The 22,372-nt window shown below is 42.3% G+C and overlaps 1 protein-coding gene across 2 annotated transcripts in view; it reads right to left on the bottom strand.

The window, feature by feature from the left end:
- Positions 1–22,372, bottom strand: part of LOC115157986 (prolyl 3-hydroxylase 2) — an 88,106-nt gene that overhangs the window by 24,717 nt on the left and 41,017 nt on the right. For both annotated transcript variants that reach the window (XR_003868596.1, XM_029706407.1), the window contains exon 2: positions 7,939–8,091. Coding sequence is in view for 1 of the 2 variants with exons in the window: in XM_029706407.1 (XP_029562267.1) it covers positions 7,939–8,091 (153 nt within the window). In the remaining variant the exon portion in view is untranslated. The remainder of the gene's footprint in view (positions 1–7,938; positions 8,092–22,372) is intronic.

The following is a 22,372-nucleotide window of genomic DNA, read 5'->3' as shown; positions in this document are numbered from 1 at the left end:
TTAGCTCAGCTTGTGACCACATCTATACACATAGAGGTGTAGTATAGACAATCATAGACAGTTGCAGCTGCCTGCTAAAATACAAGTTGCAGCTGCCTGCTAAATGACGAAAGCATAGAGTAAACAGTGTAGTGTAGTCTGTCTGTGTGGAGAGACAGACAGACAGGCAGTCAGTCACCACTGCAGCACTACAATGAATGTGACAGTGTGTGAGCATTGACACATCCCTCCACAATCAAACCTCAGTGGGCTTCAGTGCTCTCCACAAGCAGCAGTCATTTACCTAAACTCGTCTCCACGCATGAAATTGCACTGGCCACTGTCAGCCAAAAGACTTGGATCACGGATAACCACCAACACAAAGAACCATTTACATAGAGGAGTCACACAATGCACTTTATTTAGAATGGTAATAGCTGAAAACATGTTAAAAACAGACACTGGTTCAGCTAATACGAACTGGCACTCAATGCTCTGGCTAGGTACTTACTGTTTTGTAGGCACGATGCATATGGCACTCAAAGAAACACCGAGACCTGGCAACACCAAAATGTTCAATTGAAAGACTGTACACCGATTTCTGGTTGTCAGAAAGAGGCAAGAGGGTTTCAGAGAGAAAGCCCAGTCTGGTCCTGCCAAATAGGCTTGGGCGGTATACCGTATATACCATATGCCAGGGTACTTGGAAAAAGCCACGGGATGAATTTTCAATACCGTCAAACTCTCTCTTTGAAGTTTTTAAATAAATGGGAATATACTCGAGCTACTTTTTACGTTAATATCCGCAATAACCTTGTGCAATACTTTAGGAGATGAAGCAGATTGCGTTCTTCTGTCACGCCCTGGCCATAGAGAGGGTTTTATTCTCTATTTTGGTTAGGCCAGGATGTGACTAGGGTGAGCATTCTATGTCCTTTTTTTCTATGTTTTTGTATTTCTTTGTTTTGGCCTGGTATGGCTCTCAATCAGGGACAGCTGTACATCGTTGTCGCTGATTGGGAGCCATACTTAGGTAGCCTGTTTTCCTTTGGGTTTTGTGGGTGGCTAATTTCTGTTTAGTAGACCTGACAGAACTGTTTGGCTGTCGTTTTCGCTTTGTATATTGTGTTGCGTCTTGGTCTACTCCATTCAACAGCCGTTACATCTTCATTTCAACCTGTCACATTATTTTCCGTTATGAAGCTTACCGTAATTACCCAGAACAGTGGAGCCAGTCACATGTTTGTTTGTATAAATAGCACAACGGGAGAAAGCAGGAGCTGGTGAGTCCATAGCGTTCAATATCTGTCAGTGAGTCTGTTGTGCAGCGCACATGAGGTGATAAAGTTACACTTGTATGCAATTCACTACTAAATGTAAGCCAGATATCTTATAAAGGCTTTCTGCTGTGTTTGAGTGGTCCAAGAGCTCTTGGTGAGTTCTGTACAGCTGCCATTTTTTTCACTGGGTTTCCTACTATTGTTTCTTTTATCCTTTGTTCTTCTCCCCTCTTCTAGAAAAGGCTCTACAGCTGCGCCATCGAGAGCATCCTGACTGGTTGCATCACTGCCTGGTATGGCAACTGCTCGGCCTCCGACCGCAAGGCACTACAGAGGGTAGTGCATATGGCCCAGTACATCACTGGGGCCAAGCTTCCTGCCATCCAGGACCTCTATGCCAGGTGGTGTCAGAGGAAGGCCCTAAAAATTGTCAGACTCCAGCCATCCCTAGTCATTGACTGTTCTCTCTGCTACTGCATGGCAAGCGGTACCGGAGCACCAATTCTAGTTCCAAGAGGCTTCTAAACAGCCTCTACCCCTAAGTTATAAGACTCCTGAACATCTAATCAAATGGCTACCCAGACTATTTGCATTGACCCCCACCCCGTACACTTGCTGCTCTTCCTTCAGAAAAGCATGCATCACAACTTTGTTAATTTGCACAATTTCTTGTTCATTTTCGCTTGTAAATATCCACACTCACCGAAATGATATTCGGTAGCTACTAGCTATGCTTGTATTATAACTGTGAGTTGGATTTTCCTGTCTTAGCAACTAGTTTGTTTGTTTTCGTTAGCATTAACTAACAGCGTCTGTGATTTCGCTATTACTTGTGCAGATTCTTTTGGGACTCTGGTAATAGATGCCCAATGGGATTTTTTTTTGCCTTTAGTGCCTCCTTGTTTGCTATGCCGGTAATTCCGGAAATTCCAGGATGGCAGGAGAACGGTATGACGGTATGAGTATCTGGATACCGCCCAAGTGTACTGCCAAAGCAATGGTAAGGGAAGCTCTGATGGAGCCTGTCTGTCTCTGGACCTGTTCCAACACCATTAAAATGCATTCTTCCTCCCTTTAGGTAATTACTAACCCATAAATTGATTGGATAACTAAAAGTAAGATTTTATTTATCCTATTGCCATTATTTTGTTTTTTTTCCATGTTAATTTTTTACCCTGAGATTTCAGATTATTTGGAAATATTTTTAGTGTGGGGGGGCATTGAGTTTTCATTATTGGTCAGGTATATCATGAGATTGTCTGCAAATAAGTTTAGTTTATATTCATGTTTACCAGTACTGATACCTGTTACATTTTGGGCTCTGTATAATTCTTTCTGCAAGCGGTTCAATACGCCAGTGCAAACAGGAGTAGGGAGAGAACATCCCTGGCTTGTGCTCCGTTCTAAACCAATAATGTACTATTTGTATATATTTTTGCTTTAGGACATTTATATAATATTTTTATAAATGTATTATTTCAGCTGGAAAATGTAAAGCTTCCAAAGTTATAAATAGAAAAGGCCATTGAAGATAGTCAAAATGATTTTTGTCATCAACAGCCATTATTGATAAATCTACAGTTTTTTTAGCATATTTTATTAAACTGAAAAAAAGTATTGTTTGTACATTTCTATTTTTAATAAATCCTGTTTGATTATGTATCAAGTCTGGTAACTTTTGCCATTCTATTGCTTGTGAGTGTTATTGTTTTATTGTCACACTTTATTCAATTTATGGGTCTGTAATCAGATTTTCCTGGTTTTAATATAACTGAAATAACGGTTTGATACATGGAACTAGGAAGCACTGAATTGAGTGATTTGCCATTAAGTATGCTTTACTTGAGTTTAACCTGTTGCTGTTGGCTCTCTTCAGAAGTAAAAGATCATATTCCTGCTTAAGTTCAACATTTGTACTTTCTTTCTTACCTTGTATTTTTTATGGGCTTTTCAAATTCAATAAATTAATCAAATGTATTTATAAAGCCCTTTTTACATCAGCAGTCACAATGTGCTTTATACAGAAACCCAACCTAAAACCCCAAAGAAAGAATTGCAGATTTATTTTTATTTAATTTACATTTGTAACTCTTGCTGAGTATGAGATTATCATTCCCCGAATGTACGCCTTAAAAGCATCCCAAATTATATCTGGGGTCGGCTTTTATCTATCCTCTGTCTACATTTGTAATGGTGAAAGTTTTTTTTTCATTTACATATTTAATACATTTCGGGTCTTGAAGATGAGCTCCGTTCATTCTTCATATTCTGTCGCTAAGTTTATTTCCTATTGGTGTAATTAAGCATATGGGAGAATGGTTTATCATATTTTTTTTTACCCATTAAATAATTTTTTTTAAATACAAATTTTGTCAATTCTTGAATAGCTTTTCTTACTTTGAGAGAAATTGTGTTGTAGTTGAGAATAGTAGTCTCAAGGAGTTCTGTAGATTATTTGTAGAGATTAAATTGTTCAGCCTATTTGGAGGCTCCTTGAATTTGCCCTTTTTATTACTAAGTCTATCAATCATGTATGACTTAGGTTGCCTGCTGGATTTGATCAAATAGTTTTAGATTTTTAGATTTAACCTTTATTTAAATATACAGTGCCTTCAGAAAGTATTCATACCCCTTGTCTTATTCCACATTTTGATGTGTACAGCCTTCATTCAAAATGGATTTAAAACACAATTCCCCCAGTCAAATGCACTGCATCGCAGTGCTTGAGGCGTCACTACAGATCTGGGTTCAATCCCAGGCTGTGTCACAACCGGCCGTGACCGGGAGTCCCATAGGGCGGTGCACAATTGGCCCCGCATCGTCCGGATTAGGGGAGGGTTTGGCCGGGCTTTACTTGGCTCATCGCGCACTAGGGACTCCTTGTGGAGGGCAGGGTGCCTGCAGGTTGACTTCGGTCGTCAGTTGAAGGGTGTTTCCTCCGACACGTCGGTGCAGCTGGCTTCCGGATTAACTGGGCGGGTGTTAAGTGCCTTTTGGCGGGTCATGTTTCGGGGGACGCATGACTCGACCTTCGCCTCTTCTGAGCCCGTTGGGGAGTTGCAGCGATGAGACAAGATTGTAATTGGATAGCAATTGGGTATCACAAAATTGGGGGAAAAAAGTACAAAAATACAAATATATATGCACAATACCCCATAATGAAAAAGTGAAAACATGTTTTTTTAAATTGTTTTCAAATTTACTGAAAATGAAATATTTCATTTACATAAGCATTTACACCCCTGAGTCAATACTTTGTATAATCACCTTTGGCAGCGATTACAGCTGTGTTAAGTTTCTAAGAGCTTTCCACACCTGGATTGTGCAACATTTGCCCCAAAAATTCTTCAAGCTCTGTCAATTTGGTTGTTGATCATTGCTTACTCTCACTAAGAGTAGTGGATGCTTTGAGTGATGTATTGTTGTCTCTACCTTCTTGCATTTGTGCTGTTGTCTGTGCCCAATAATGTTTTATTTTGATTTATTTCACCTTTATTTAGCCAGGTAGGTCAGTTGAGAACAAGTTCTCACTTACAACTGCGACCTGGACAAGAATAAAGCAAAGCAGTTCGACACATACACAGAGTGAGAGTTTCAAGGCAGAGTTGCAAAGAAAAAAACATATCTCAGACTGGCCAATAAAAATAAAAGATTAAGATGGGCAAAAGAACACAGACACTGGACAGAGGAACTCTGCCTAGAAGGCCAGCATCCCGGAGTCACCTCTTCACTGTTGACGTTGAGACTGGTGTTTTGCGGGTACGATTTAATGAAGCTGCCAGTTGAGGACTTGTGAGGCATCTGTTTCTCAAACTAGACACTAATGTACTTGTCCTCTTGCTCAGTTGTGCACCGGGGCCTCCCACTCATCTTTCTATTCTGGTTAGAGCCAGTTTGCGCTGTTCTGTGAAGGGAGTAGTACATAGAGTTGTACGAGATCTTCAGTTTCTTGGCAATTTCTCACATGGAATAGCCTTCATTTCTCAGAACAAGAATAGACTGACAAGTTTCAGAAGGAAGTTCTTTGTTTCTGGCCATTTTGAGCCTGTAATCGAACCCACAAATGCTGATGCTCCAGATACTCAACTAGTCTAAAGAAGGCCAGTTTTATTGCTTCTTTAATCAGGACAACAGTTTTCAGCTGTGCTAACATAATTGCAAAAGGGTTTTCTAATGATCAATTAGCCTTTTAAAATAATCAACTTGGATTAGCTAACAGAACGTGCCATTGGAACACAGGAGTGATGGTTGCTGTTAATGGGCCTCTGTACGCCTATGTAGATATTCCATTACAAATCAGCCGTTTCCAGCTACAATAGTCATTTACAACATTAACAATGTCTACACTGTACTTCTGATCAATTTGATGTTATTTTAATGGATAAGAAATGTGCTTTTCTTTCAAAAACAAGGACATTTCTAAGTGACCCCAAACTTTTGAACAGTATACATTACATATATAGAACATGTGATTATGAGGACTGAGCAGACATTTAACAGAGAACACACAGAAAACATAAAGCGAAGTACGTCTTTGTACTTTGAGGCACTATGCCTTTTTAGAGCTTTTAAGCACCAACTCCTCTCCTAATGAACCGAAAGACTGTAGATTATGTCATTATACATACATTGGAGGAAGACTGCCCTCCTTCACACTCCCATTCATATGCACAGACACATACACGCACTCACACCCACTCACACCCAGTGGTGTAAAGTACTTAAGTAAAAATATTTTAAAGTTCTACTTACGTCGTTTTTTTTGCGGTATCTGTACTTTACTATTTATATTTTTTACTTTGACTTTTACTCCACTACATTCCTAAAGAGTATAATGTACTTTTTACTCCTTACATTTTCCCTGACACCCAAATGTACTAGTAACATTATCAATGCTTCGCAGGACAGAAACATTGTCTAATTCACGCACTTATCAAGAGAACATCCCTGGTCATCCCTACTGCCTCTGATCTGGTGGACTCGGTAAACACAAATGCTTAGTTTGTAAATGATGTCTGAGTGTTAGAGTGTGCCCCTGGCTATCCATAAATTAAAGAAACAAGAAAATAGTGCCATCTGGTTTGCTTAATATAAGCAATTTGAAATGATTTATACTTTTACTTTTGATACTTAAGTATATTTTAGCGATTATCGTTACTTTTGATACTTAAGTACATTTCAAACCAAATACTTTTAGACTTTTACTCAAGTAGTATTTTAATGGGTGACTTTCACTTTTACTTGAGTCATTTTCTTTTAAGGTATGTTCACTTGTCATCTCCCGTCTGGATTACTGCAACTCGCTGTTGGCGGGGCTCCCTGCCTGTGCTATTAAACCCCTACAACTCATCCATAACGCCGCAGCCCGTCTGGTGTTCAACCTTCCCAAGTTCTCTCACGTCAACCCGCTCCTCCGCACACTCCACTGGCTTCCAGTTGAAGCTCACATCTGCTACAAGACCATGGTGCTTGCCTACGGAGCTGTGAGGGGAACAGCACCTCCGTACCTTCAGGCTCTGATCAGGCCTGCGTTCATCCACCTCAGGCCTGCTGGCCCCCCTACCTCTGCGGAAGCACAGTTCCCGCTCAGCCCAGTCAAAACTGTTCGCTGCTCTGGCACCCCAATGGTGGAACAAGCTCCCTCACGATGCCAGGACAGCGGAGTCAATCACCACCTTCCGTAGACACCTGAAACCCCACCTCTTTAAGGAATACCTGGGATAGGATATAGTAATCTTTCTAACCCCCCCCCCCCCCCAAAAAAAAGATATAGATGTACTATTGTAAAGTGGTTGTTCCACTGGATATCATAAGGTGAATGCACCAATTTGTAAGTCGCTCTGGATAAGAGCGTCTGCTAAATGACGTAAATGTAAATGTAATGTACTTTTACTCAAGTATGACAATTCGGTACTTTTTCTACCACTGCTCACACCCATAGAACAATTATTGACATACGTGCTATATTTAAGCAATAAGGCACGAGGGGGTGTGGTATATGGCTTTTCTTATGCACGACGCAACGAGGAGCGCCTAGACACAGCCCTTAGCCGTGGTATATTGGCTATATACCACAAACAAAGGTGCCTTATTTCTATTATAAACTGGCTACCAACGTAATTAGAGCAGTAAAAATATATGTTTTTTCATACCCGTGGTATACGGTCTGATATACCACGGCTGTCAGCCAATCAGCATTCAGGGCTCGAACCACCCAGTTTATCATTTCTCTTTTGTATTGTCTTTTCAGTGCCCATGTAGCTCATTGGCATCGGCTACTTCTATCGTTACTTCCTAGAGAAGAGCAATTACTTGGGGACAGTAGAGTTTAGATTGTATTGGGGGAAGGGGAAAATAATATTGTCTCAATTTAGACATCACCATGTCTGATTATCGATTAGTACGTCATGGATGTTAGAAAGGAAGGATGCCATTTAAAGGTAATAAAACAGGCCCTGAATTTTTACACTAATCAAACAAGTTGTGTAAAGATGGATTAAAATCATTCTCAATGGAAAATCCCCATTGAGAGTACTTTGGGTAAGGTTGCATCTTTCTCCAAACATAAATGCTGTTTGGAGGATTCCTGGGATTTCTGGAAAACCAGGGAATTTGCAGAAACAGATACCAGAATGTTGTAACCTTAGCCTCAAGAAACAGGCAGTTTACACACTCTTACCTGATGAGGCCGGGCCTCTCTGTCCACAAAGTGGTCCTGGTCGGTTCCCTCCAGAGCCTTGTACTGCTCTAAGTTCTGATCCATTTCCACATGCTCTGGGTTAGCCTGGAAATAGGTGTGGGCCGCCGCCGCTGCCTTGTCCAACTGCTTCAGCTATACAGGAGAGGGGGAGAGAGAGCAAAAGACAGCGAGAGAGAGCGAGAGAGAGAGAAAGAAAGAGAGCAAGAAAGCGAGAGAGAGAGAGAGAGAGAGAGAAAGAGAGGCATTAGCGCAGATATCCATGAAAACCACTACACATGAGCGTACGCCAGCTGCACCTGGCTGACAAATAGCTGCTTTTAGCCAAACATAGCCTTTCCCAGGGTCAAATTCATTGCGCCACAGTTGGAGAAATAAACCACCCACAGATAATATAGTCCTGTAGTCCAGCTGTCTCTAGCAGGGCAGTGTGGCCATGTGGAATACTTTGGTGTGGCCCGAGTTAAGTACAGGACAGTGGAGTATATTAATGACAGTGTTCACCTCAGGACGTGGAAGTGGAGACACACCCTAACCCCGCCTCCTCATCACCACTCCCTTCACATGGAATATAGAGGATGGCGCAGGTCTCGCACCAAGATGATACACCGTCTCATTGGAGACGAGATCGAGATCTAAGGACATGATCACTTCTACTGAAGTGGCCCCTTTCAATTACCTGTAATCATCCCCCAGGCACTGACCACAAAGTCTTTGACGACATTTATGCTGACAGGGCAGAGACCGCAAATGAAGTAAATGGGGTGTATACCGTGCCATTCAAAGAACGGGTTAAGGCCATGACCTGACCTCACAACTTTTTGTACTAAATATAGTGTTAAGCTTTAGGGTTGGCGTGGAATCTACTGCACTAACAGAGAGTGGCATATCACAAGCCACAGTTCAAAGAAGACCTTAAAACCAGTGCTGACTTGAGCATAAAAAGACTCCTTCATTAAGTTATCTAGTTTGCAATATTAATGGTTCTGGCTGAGCAGGAGGACACATTGTTCCCATTTACTTCCCGTCGGCATGGAAACTCACCATCCATTCCATCAATGTCACCCCAAATGGTGGATTTGCTTCCTTCATCTGGAAACGTGGGAATCATACATTCGGGCACATTAGCATGAAATAATTATCCCAATCCCAAGGATTTTCTTCCATTAGAGAAAAATGCATCAAGAATAAACACAGAAGGATAAAACTGGGCCTGTCAAGCATCTTTGACTCCTATCAGAGGCCTCCCGAACAAGACAACACAGACGTGGGGTGTTTGAGTAGAAGTGCTGTGGATACTGTACAGACCTCGGGGCAGCTGGTCTAAATGAGCTCATGCTAAAAATGGTAAAAGCCAGCCGCTGCTATTTCTCAGGCTTGGCAGCCTGCCGACGCAATCTCCGCTAAGAAGTGCTCTGAACTCTCACTTGGATTCCATGTTTTTATCTGGTCAATGACCTGTGTGACATTTTGTTGAGGGATCATTGACTACAAGTAGGTCTGTTTGACGCTCATATTTACCCAGAAATGTAGTGGTATTCTAATGGTTCTGGAAGACAGTAGCTCTTAAAATGTTAGGGCCAGAACCCTAAAGCTTTAAGAATGTTCTTGAAAACATGCTATTTCCATTGTTCTTTTGACAAATGGAAAAAGCCAAAGTTTCTTTCCTCTGAAATAGCCATGACACACCAGTGGGTCCCACACCACCATTTGGGAAACTGACTCAAGGCTCCACAGCTGTTGAATATAACCAGACTAACAGCATCATTCACAAACAGCCCGCTCTAATAGGCTAGCTGCAGACAGAGCGGATTCCCACGTGCCGTGAAATTTGAGGTCTTAATTCTGCCTTCACAAGCACCGCTGTACTTTGGACACAATGTTTTTTTTCCCTTGGCTCTACAGTTAAGAAGCCCATATCTCCCTCCCTCCATCTCTCCCTTCACATTAAAGGGTCGTAAACTACAAATGTCACTTTTTAATTCCACTTTTTCGAACGTTTAACCTACCTGCCCATGTCAGATAAGGAAACGCAGCTTAAGAGATTGGATCACGTCAAAAGGGAAAGGTATGGTTTTGCTCCTGCTCCTGCTGCGCCCTGTGTTGGTTGCTTGAAGAGATCTCAGGGTGCTATCAGATCTGATCAAATCACTGTCAAGTCCTGACAAAGCAAGATCTTTGCCAATCTTTTCCTAGGACATTCCCGGGGAAAAAAACAACCCCCTTTCACAATAGCTCACATCAAGATGTGGCATGTCATGTCCTGAGAAACATGCCCAGGACAGAGATGGACAGACCCTCAACATCGCAGGGATACAATAACACACTCCCAAGAGATTAGAGATGCTTCACAGACCTCTGTCTGTGTGGGAGCGAGGGTGAGAGAGAGAGAGAGAGAGAGAGAGAGAGAGAGAGAGAGAGAGAGAGAGAGAGAGAGAGAGAGGAGAGAGAGAGAGATAGATTATGGTCAGTGGCAGCGGGTGAGCAAGCAGCAGAGGTGGCTTCCTGCTTAGCGTCCAAGGAATAAGTGTACGAGACAGTGAGCTCTGTCTAGCTGAGGATCTCATGTGGTGCAACGTTAGCTCCGTCTCGTAAGAAGGGAGGTGACCCATATGACCCTGCTCATTTTAAATCCTTCCTATACTCGTTAAAAACAGGTGCTGGTTTGAATGGTCTGAGACTAAAGACCAGGCTCCAAGCTTGTAACTCCACTGTCAGCTCTAGGCTCTTTCCTGGCTAGGAAGGCTGGCCACAAAGTCCTTATCTGGGTGCTGTGCTGATCAACAATCTCCTCTCTTTTTTTCCCTTCTCTTTTTGCGACGCAGCCATGGAGAGGAGCAGGGGAAAGAAAAGCTGTGTGGACATGCTTGGTTACCTCTGAAAGGCCAAAGAGCGAACTGGTGTCGACTACATTCCTGCACTGTCCACCTCTCCCCCGTGCCGCCCAGGACCTATCGGCAAGAGGACAGCCAGAGGGACAGAGGAGGCATTTTTGTGTCCCATCCAAATGCTGACCTCTCCACTTTTCCGGTAATCGTGATGAATTCTGCCGGACTTCTCTCCGCCCGAGAGCTAGAGCCAAGGACGGGGCTGTGACGTTCAGGAGAGGGGCTGGGTGGAATCCAGCCACCTGTGGAGCGTCTAGGCCCACCTGCCGTTCTGCTCCACTACTCTCCCCAGTCCTCCCCCTAACGCCTCAGAAAGGCAGGGTCAGGAGAAAGGGGTATTAAGTCCAGCTGCAGCACAGACACAGCTGCGTCTCAGCACTGCCAGATCTATTGTTCCGAGACATGAGAGAGACTAGAGAGAGAAAGCGGAGGAGGATACTCAATCTGACGCATGACAGCAGTGCACGGCCATCCGGCTTTGATCACGAGAAGCCACAATACCATCATAAATCCGTGATCACAATTCTGCAACAACCATTGAAGTTAGCAAAGTACCAAAAGTAATGTTTTTTTTTTTACATCGTTTTAAATCTATCTTGCGTGAAGTAGTTTCCTCTAAGAAAAACACTGTTTCAGAAAATTGTGCAATTAAATAGAACATAGCAAAGTGAGGGTGAAGGTTCGCTATGAAAACTGCATTATAAAGACCTCAGGGGTATTCCATAAGCAACATACAGGACTGGGCAGCCGTGCTGAGAGACTCATTCTCTATAGTGATAATAGATTTATAGTGATACTCCGCAGTGCTGACCTCAAACATCCAGTGATGTCACTGGTTTACAGAAAGAGAAAAGATCTGTGATGCTGGAGGGGCTAAGAGGAGACTGCCAGGAGTACAGTATCACACTGTATACTGAACAAAATTAGAAACGCAACATGTAAAGTGTTGGTCCCATGTTTCATGAACTGAAATTAAAGATCCCAGAAATGCTCCATATGCACAAAACGCTTATTCCTCTCAAATGATGTGCATATCCCTGTTAGTGAGCATTTCTCCTTTGCCAAGATAATCCATCCACCTGACGGGTGTGGCATATCAAGAAGCTGATTAAACAGCATGATCATTACACAGGTTCACCTCGTGCTGGGGACAATAAAAGGCCACTTTAAAATGTGCAGTTTTGTGACACACACAATGCCACAGTCTCAAGTTTTGAGGGAGAGTGCAATTGTCATGCTGACTGCAGGAATGTCCACCAGAGCTGTTTCCAGGGATTTAATGTTCATTTCTCTACCATAAGCTGCCTCCATTGTCGTTTTGGAGAATTTGGTAGTACATCCAACCGGCCTCAAAACCGCAGACCACGTGTAACCTCGCCAGCCCAGGGCCTCCACATCCGGGTTCTTCACCTGCAGGATCGTCTTAGCCCAGCCACCCGGACAGCTGATGAAACTCAGGAGTATTTCTGTCTGTAATAAAGCCCTTTTGTGGGGAAAAACTCATTTTGATTGGCTAGGCCTGACTCCCCAGTGGGTGGGCCGCACTCCCAAGTGGGTGTGCCTATGCCCTCCCAGGCCCACCCAAGGCTGCACCCCTGCCCAGTCATGTGAAATCCATAGATTAGGGCCTAATGAATGTATTTCAATTGACTGATTTCCTTAACATGAACTGTAATTCAGTAAAATCATTGAAATGGTTGCGTGTTGTGTTGATATTTTTGTTCAGTATAGTAAAGCATGATGCAACCGCTCAGATATTTCACACAAAAACATCTGCACATAAATCAAACCCCCAAATTAGTCAGAATATCCCCCCGAGGATGACATTGCAGGCCCAGTGTGAGTAGATCAACTTTCTAAAGAGGGACCACAGCACTACCAAATAGCACTATGGAATAACATTACCAAATACTCCCAGGCATATCACAATTATTTCCATTATCAAGCAGGGAGACTCGTATTGAAGAGGGATGTTAGATTAGCCACATCTTTAGTTTTTTTTGTGTGACAACTCCTAGATCACAATCTCTACTACATGTATAGGGGGTTGTCCCCCGCTGTGTTGAGTTGCCTTGGCGACAGTCCATTACTAAACATAGGACCCTGGGACCAGGTTGAGAAGGGGGCATCTGAGGAGGGGTTAGGGGTTTTGAGAAAACCACACTCTTCCCACAGAATCACTACGATGCTGATATAGACAGTCTTCTTGTAGTAAGTTATGCAAAATTGATCAATTACTTTTCAGCTTAACTCCCAATCTTTGTTATCAACATCTCCTTAAGACGGTAAGACTTTTCCCACAACAAAATATTACATTTTTTTCCTTTCATATTTAAAAAAATCAATCAATCAATACACACCAGCATCACCTGTTTACGCTTCAAAGCTAACAACCGTAACAACCTTACCATTAACCATCAGGTATCGAACACAGAGTCCTTGTATAGTAAGCACATGTTTTTCCCCTCATGAATTTCAAAGGTGCACCTGTAATGGGGAAATAACTAGCGCCCAGTACGCGCCCTCACTCTGTCCTCCCTACAGAAAAGGAACCTGTGTTACAGCCCTAGTCGGGCCGCTCTGCCATTCTCGCTAAGCAAAAACCTATTGATGTGGGATCGGCGAGAAGCCAAGTCAAATGGCCATTTGCATGTTTCTCTCCCCACGAGCCTCACACTCACTTCACAAATATGTAAATAGTTCTGTAGCCAGGTCAAAGACACAGCGGGGCTGTGATGACGAGCACGTATCCCTCCCACACAAATTGACAGGAGACAAGAGACAGGGGTCGACGTCAAGACGAGAGTCAGCAGTAATCACCAACCAGGCAACCAGCAACCACCGTCTTCCCACAAACTTGGAAGAACTGGGGAAATCTGGCAGTGATTGGCCTGCACACATATGAATAAAATCCCTAAGTAAGCTGCTTTCTAAAACACAGAAAATACCTTAGACTAGAAGACCCTAGGTCAGATTCCCCAACTGGCAGGGTTCCCCCAATTTGGCCCATGGGTGGTTTTATTTGCCCCCCCCCCCCCAAGATTTCTGAACAAAGAAAATAATACTAATAATAATTTGTAAAAATTGTTGAGAATTTTAACTGTTGAACATAAAATACTGCAAAAACACCAGAAAATCAGCTCCAAGTGATTTTAATTTTGTAAATCTGTTCCCAGGAATTCCCACACATAATATAGAGACACATACAAATGTAAGCCAGGTTTGAAATAATTACGTTTTAGGCAAATATATCTGTTTGGGCTTCTTGCAGTCAATTTATTTGCAGTCTACAAATTATTTGTAGTTACTGTATGTTCCGGCCTTCCGACCCTCCGCTCCAGAAAAAAATTGTCCCTTGACTGAATCTAGTTGACGACCCCTGCTCTAGGTCATTGGCAGGCTATAGGGTCATGGTTTGAGTTTTAGTACCCTGGACTCTAGAACAGAAGGCCAGAATCAAAGAGTGAGAACTTAAGCCTTAACTCTTGGAAACTGCTGGGGGTTTACGGCCTACTGGAGTTCTAGAGTAGAGCTTGTGGGTCTATAACAGGCTAAGGTTTTGGGTGCACACATACCAGCACCTCTATGGAGCTGTTCATTTCTGGCATGGAGATTGACCCCATTCAGAAAATGTACTTGTCTTCTAAAGTCCACAGTACTGTATGCTAGGTCAGGACACAAATGGAAACAGCCAGCTTCCATCCTCATTCAGGCTTACAATTCAGGCTTCAATGGGGACCAGTAGAATAACAACACCCTAACTACAGCGCTAATAGCATTTAGCGCATGTAGCGCTTGGGGTGTCAAATGTATGCCCGTGGCTGTTACATGTGTAAACAATTCTCACTGCTGCTATTAAACACCCGGCCTAGTCTGCTAAGCCTCCACTGACAGAAGTTTGACCATCGTGAAAAAGGTATTTAAAACGACTACGGTTTCCCTCAAAGAAGTACTGTCCAGTGAGTTCCTTGGCCCCAGTACTTAGCATAGTACACATTCCAGCAGCAGATAAGTCTGTAGGATAACAACAGCAGCCAATAAGGGTTTTAAGGCCTCTAAGGGAATAGCTGCCAAGCACTGCTAACTAGGGTCAAGTTAGAAGTCAAACATCTGCCAGAGAACGTATCTAAGAGGAAACGCTGCTCCGATGATATGCATTGTTTGATTTGATTTGATTGTTGTCGTTTCGATGATATCCATTATCTCTAAAGATGTAATGACCTGTGTTGATACATGGCCAGGCATAACAAGCAGCCGTATTCCATGTGTTTATATCGCTGAAGGACCTAGGCTTGCTGGTATTGTTCTTGAGAACCTGCTGTCCTCAACTGGCCCTGAAATGGAAGGCTCTAGATGGAAGGTGACAGAATTATAACATACAGTACCGTTCAAAAGTTTGGGGTCACTTAGAAATGTCCTTGTTGTTGAAAGAAAAGCAAAAAAATGTGTCCATTAAAATAACATCAAATTGAACGGGCCATCTTTAGACTAGTTGAGTATCTGGAGCATCAGCATTTGTGGGTTCAATTACAGGCTCAAAATGGCCAGAAACAAAGTACTTTCTTGTGAAACTCATCAAGTATATTCTTGTTCTGAGAAATGAAGGCTATTCCATGCGAGAAATTGCCAAGAAACTCAAGATCTCGTACAACGCTGTGTACTACTCCCTTGACAGAACAGCGCAAACTGGCTCTAACCAGAACAGAAAGAGGAGTGGGAGGCCCTGGTGCACAACTGAGAAAGAGGACAAGTACATTAAAGTGTCTAGTTTGAGAAACAGACGCCTCACAAAACCTCAACTGGCAGCTTCATTAAATCATACCTGCAAAACACCAGTCTCAACGTCAACAGTGAAGAGGCGACTCCGGGACGCTGGCCTTCTAGTTGCAAAGAAAAAGCCATATCTCAGACTGGCCAATAAAAATAAAAGATTAAGATGGGCAAAAGAACACAGACACTGGACAGAGGAACTCTGCCTAGAAGGCCAGAATCCCAGAGTCGCCTCTTCACTGTTGACGTTGAGACGGGTGTTTTATCTACAGTATGGTAGTCAGATCAAGAAGATGTTGAGGTCTAGTTGCTATGTGTGTGTGCAGACCAAACATAAGTTTAACATCTTAGTTGCTTAGACACAACATTGGGAGTGCTTTACGCCAATTTCTTTTGCAGGGAAAAGTAAAGGAGAGGCAGTAAATATATTAACCCATTTGGAGAGAATGGAACTGATCATGGCACCTTGAATTAAGGTACTTTCCCCGCTACTTTAAAATCAATGCCCCAAAAACGTAAGTAGATTAACGTGTGGCTAAAAGCATACTGTAACACTAGGGATAAATGTGATGTAGCCTGTTCATACATCGCAAACCTTGTTCATAGTTTCCACTGTAAACCTACTGACTTTGATGGATGCTGCCTGAAAGTTTTGGGGGGGAAAAAGACTACTGCTTGGCACCTTGATAACAGCATCTGGTAAAACGTCCAAGAAAACTACCACAACCATTCAACAGTGTGTACTGTAAATCATCAACAAATGGGAGTATGATTGAATCTCCATTTGCCCAGAAATCAAATTGGAAATACACTCACTGGTGCTTTAAACAAACAATTGATTTGTATAAATGGGCATTACTAGCTGTAGTAGCTGTAGTAGCAGTATTCTAGGCAGGAGTATTTGGCATTGGGAACCCCACCTGAGGTGTTAGAGTATAAAAGACAAGGGATTATGTTGTAAATCTATAAAACGCATTCTTCTCAGCTCATTTCAGTTCAGAAGTAGGGGCGACTGTAAAGGGGGGCAATTGTCAAACCTTGAAAAAAGCTAGAGTGATGAAACCCGCAGTACGTGCACATTTAGGATCTCTCCCTGCTTGAAAAGTTACAGTCAAATATCTCACTATTTTCAAATTTTATGGGCAAATATTTGTTTTTTAGGTTTGAAAGTAGTCCCTCCCCCATCGGCTGTATTTTTCTTATACTGCCCTGAGCATTAATGTCCAATAATTCAAAATAGCACAATTTTCATGGCTAAACACACTATGGTTCTCTTTTTTCAAGTTTACATTTTTTTTAATTTAATTTATTACACTCATATAACAGTAAATACAAATCCATAAGTATACAACATATTAATGGATAAGAGCAACAAAATAAAAATGTCAATCACATCCTGCATGTCTTAAAGCGACTCAATCAATGAGCAGAAATATTTGAGCCAAATTATGAAAACAAGTGATTTTAACTTGAAGATTGTATGAATTATACAAACACTAACTTTCCAGCCTTGGGGACCAGTAGAGTGTCAAAGAAGTTGTGAACAGGTATAATATAGGCACCATCAGACTATTCAGATGTTTTAAGAGGAAACTAATGGCCATGCACAAACATGTGCGTTACTGTTCTTATAGGTTACGAGTGATGGGAGGAAAAATTGTAGTTACATATCGCAATATTATTTTTGGACAACATTATATTGTTGGATATTTGACTCCAAGTATCAATTTGTATTGTTCATCCTATAGATTGTTCTCAGTCTTCTTTTAAAATAGAAAGCCAATATTTTTTCAGCACTTTAATTCCCTGACTTCACACGCTCTCTCGTCTGTTTGCAGCGTACATACACAGAGTATAACAAACATTAGGAACACCTTCCTAATATTGAGTTGCACCCCTGCCCTCAGAACAGCCTCAATTCATCGAGGCATGGACTCTAAAAGGTTTCAAGAGTTCCACAGGGATGCTGGCCAATGTTCCTTGAAAACATTTTTGACACTGAGCAAATTTCAGGTCTGCTGAACAAACTTTAACGTAGTGAAAATGTTGTGCAACTTTCAGCGCACGTTTACTGTGAACACTGAGGCTGTACCCACTTTAAGTTACAGTTTTAACTTTAGGCTACTGTGGCTATTTGATCATAATGTAGGCCTACCAGAGTGGCCTACCATTAAAAATAACGACCTACATTCCATGAGACTTTTGAAGAAAATAAACATGCAGGGTGTTGAAATGAATCCTTCAGACAAGGAGGTGACTGAAAAGGTTGTTGTATTGTTTGATGCAAGAAACCACTTTACAAAATCAAATGCATTATTATTCCCATACCATTATTGCAGAGAATCAGACAAAATATGCTACCCTCTGCCTATTGGCTAATTTGCTTATTCAAGCCTGTCTCAAAATACAACAGTGCCTTTTGAAGATAAAACAAAAGCTATTTACCTGTCTCAAAGATGTCTAGAAATGTATATGTTTTGTGCTCTTGTAGGAAGCCCTCGCTCCACTATTGCTGACTACAAATGATCTATAACTGGGCCAACAACACACTAACTAAGGATATTAACACAATGTGCACACGTGGCTACATGCAGCTCTCGCTTTGATCTCAAAACAAGCGCATCTACTCACGACCGCTCATGCTGTAAACATAGTCCAGTTCAAAGTAAATGGCACAGATCCATATATCGCAATGGTCTATTTGCATATAGGCCTACTGAAACTCTGATTGTTTATGCCGCACCGGTCTGTGTAAAGTAGGGGCTGAGTAGTGCATGTCAATGAAATAGAATCCTACTCCAATGCGTTCTGCCTACAACAAAATCTCTTGCATAGTTCGTTTTGTTTCGGTATGTTGCATTGAAAGTGGCTAACACTGGGTTGATTCGAACACAATTGCCACAGTAAAGGAAAACGTTGACAGTGTTAACAGGGAAAACTCTAGAACAGTGGTCACCAACCTTTTCTGAGTTAAGATCACTTTGAGTCAAAATGCAGGCTGTGATCTACCACTCCAATTTTTTAAAAACATGATTTAAAAAACGTAATGCAACATCCTTAATGCAACATCCGTAATGCAACATCCTTCTTTTAACCTGTCCCCCCCCTTCATCTACACGTATTGAAGTGGATTTAACAAGTGACATCAATAAGGCATCATAGCTTTCACCTGGATTCACCTGGTCAGTCTATGTCATGGAAAGAGCAGGTGTTCTTAATGTTCTGTATACTCAGTATATAGTGATTGGAACACATGAGGTTGGTGGCACCTTAATTGGGGAGGACAGGCTCGTGGTAATGGCTGGAGCAGAATAGGTGGATGGTATCAAATACATCAAACACATGGTTTCCATGTGTTTGATGCAGTTCTATTGATTCTGTTCCGGCCATTATTATGAGCCGTCCTACCCTCAGCACACCCTCCTGTCGTTTGGAACATCAAATCAATGCATATAGAATAGTAATTTATATCGTATCGACACCTAGGTATTGTGATAATATCGTAATATGAGGTCCCTGGCAATTCCCAGGCCTTTTGATTACGTACATAGAAATACACACATTTCTTGGCAAAATCATTACATACAGTTGAAGTCTGAAGTTTACATAAACCTTAGCCAAATACATTTAAACTCAGTTTCACAATTCCTGACATTTAATCCTAGTAAAAATTCCCTTTCTTAGGGTCAGTTAGGATCACCACTGTATTTCAAGAATGTGAAATGTCAGAATAATAGTAGAGAGAATGATTTATTTCAGCTTTTATTTCTTTCATCACATTCCCAGTGGGTCAGAAGTTTACATTCACTCAATTAGTATTTGGTAGCATTGCCTTTAAAGTGTTTAACTTGGGTCAAACGTTTCAGGTAGCCTTCCACAAGCTTTTCACAATAAGTTGAGTGAGTTTTGGCCTATTCCTCCTGACAGAGCTGGTGTAACTGAGTCGGGATTGTAGGCCTCCTTGCTCGCACACGCTTTTACAGTTCTGCCTACACATTTTCTACAGGATTGAGGTCAGGGCTTTGTGATGGCCACTCCAATAACTTGACTTTGATGTCCTTAAGCCATTTTGCCACAACTTTGGAAGTATGTTTGGGGTCATTGTCCAATCGGGAAGACCCATTTGCGACCAAGCTTTAACTTCCTGACTGATGTCTTGAGATGTTGCTTCAATATATCCACCTAATTTTCCTCCCTCGTGATGCCATCTATTTTGTGAAGTACACCAGTCCCTCTTGCAGCAAAGCACCCCCATGCTTCATGGTTGGGATGGTGCTTGCAAGCCTACCCTTTTTTTCCTCCAAACATAATGATGGTCATTATGGCCTAACAGTTCTATTTTTGTTTTATCAGACCAGAGGACATTTCTCCAAAAAGTACAGTCTTTGTCCCCATGTGCAGTTGTAAACCATAGTCTGGCTTTTTTTAATGGCGGTTTTGGAGCAGTGGCTTACCCCTTGCTGAGTGGCCTTTCAGGTTATGTTGATATAGGACTCGTTTTACTGTGAATATACATACTTTTGTACCTGTTTCCACCAGCATCTTCACACGGTCCTTTGCTGTTGTTCTGGGTTTGATATGCACTTTTCGCACCAAAGTACGTTCATCTCTAGGAGACAGAACACGTCTCCTTCCTGAGCGGTATGACGGCTGCGTGGTCCCACGGCGTTTATACTTGCATACTATTGTTTGTACAGATGAACGTGGTACCTTCAGGCATTTGGAAATTGCTCCCAAGGATGAACCAGAATTGTGGAGGTCTAAAAAAAAAAAAATCTGAGGTCTTGGCTGATTTCTTTTGATTTTCCCATGATGTCAAGCAAAGAAACACTGAGTTTGAAGGTAGACCTTGAAATACATCCACAGGTACACCTCCAATTGACTCAAATGATGTCAATTAGCCTATCAGAAGCTTCTAAAGCCATTACATAATTTTCTGGAATTTTCCAAGCTGTTTAAAGGCACAGTCAACTTCCTGTATGTAAACTTCTGACCCACTGGAATTGTGATACAGTGAATTATAAGTGAAATAATCTGTCTGTAAACAATTGTTGGAAAAATGACTTGTGTCATGCACTAAGTAGATGTCCTAACCGACTTGCCAAAACTATAGTTTGTTAACAAGAAATTTGTGGAGTGGTTGAAAAACAAGTTTTAATGACTCCAACCTAAGTGTATGTAAACTTCAGACTTCAACTGTATGTCTATGATAATATTATAATTCATAATAATGAATGTTTTTGAAGTTAAGTGAATTTGGTTTATTTTTTAGGTGTTTCATTTGACCCCAGCTCTTGTGACAATTGCCCGTGGCACAAATTTACCCGTCCGGACTTAAAATCAATATTCAATAAAAATCAATATCTTATGTACAGACATATAAATGGTATGAATGATTTGAAGACATATGTACGTTTCTTATATCAAAAAAAGTTCGAGCAATGGAGTATAATACAAAAACGGTTACAATTGCCCCAAGTCTCCCCTACATTGTGTCGATCCAGATCCACTGTTTGAGGAATGCTTTAGAATTCCCAGGAACCTGGAAAACAACTTATGTGCCTTGTCACAGATGCAGTTGAGGGTGTTTCCACCTGTAGATCGCTCATTCCCTGGCTATCAGATTATATCAAGTCTGTGTCCGATCAGTTGTTCAGCTCACTTAGACAGGGGTCAAAGAGAAATCTCTCTCTCACACCCATGCACACATAGTACATACAGTACACAGGGCTAAAAAGAGCGCTTGTTGTGACGCGAGTGTGATGCTAACAAATAAACCGTTTCGTCAGCCGCCTTTCAAAACAGCGATTTTCATTAAATCCACACGTTAAGCTAATGAATTCAAGCGCTTTCATGGTACAACTTCACAAGGAGCACAGAACGTCAGTGGGCTACTGTACATTGAGTCTGAATAAGGCGCTTGATCACCTCTTGCTGACTGGTTAAACTAACCAGACGTGGGCTTGTTTTTCCTCAGCCGCTAAAGCACACAACACTTTAAGACACTGGCTCTCCGCTATAACTCACACCAACACCGACCAGGAAACCAGCCAGCCAGCTGCAGTGTGTATTTCATAGGCTGCAACACGGCAAGCGCATATAACACGTCTCAATGAAAAACACGTTTGTGCTGCTAAGAAGGGGGAGTGTGAGAGGGGAACTTTCCTATGTGATGTCATAGGTGAGCTTTCAGCCCCCCCCTCCATCGCTTCTTACCCCACCCTACCCTTCTCTTCCTCGCTATGTCCCCTCCCTGTTGACAGCTCCGCACACTGCCCCCATTCTGGCTATCCTCGCCCCACCCTGGGCCCAATGCGCGGTCATCCAATAAGGTAATGCCTGAGGAATTCCTAAAAAGCCTTGTCGGCCGCCTGCCACACACACACACAGCCTCTTTCATTAAGACAAGACCGCTTGAGGACACGGGAGACGGCAAAAGAGGCTGCAGCGGCTGGAAAATAATCCAACAAGACTGTATGTTGAAAAGAAAAGAAAACAGCGGTGGGTTAATCTTGCCGCTGTACACAGGAGCAGGGTGGACTTCCACTGGGTAGCATAGAGCTTCCCTGGCTATGTGGTCTGGTCCCGAACGGGGGCCGGCTGGTTTTGATTAGAGAACACGGAGTCTCCCTCACAGTGGTCGGGAACGCAGAAAGGGACCCAGAGCGGGAACGGCGGGCCGCGGCGGAGAACGTATTAGCAAACGAAACACAATTCGTGCCCGTTATGATGAATCTCAGATGCCAGTCTCCTGATGG

This window comes from Salmo trutta, chromosome 22 (genome assembly GCF_901001165.1).
Source record: "Salmo trutta chromosome 22, fSalTru1.1, whole genome shotgun sequence".
Classification (NCBI taxonomy): Eukaryota; Metazoa; Chordata; class Actinopteri; order Salmoniformes; family Salmonidae; genus Salmo; species Salmo trutta.
The sequence above is the reverse complement of the archived record's forward strand: the minus strand, read 5'-3'. Positions and strand labels throughout refer to the sequence as shown.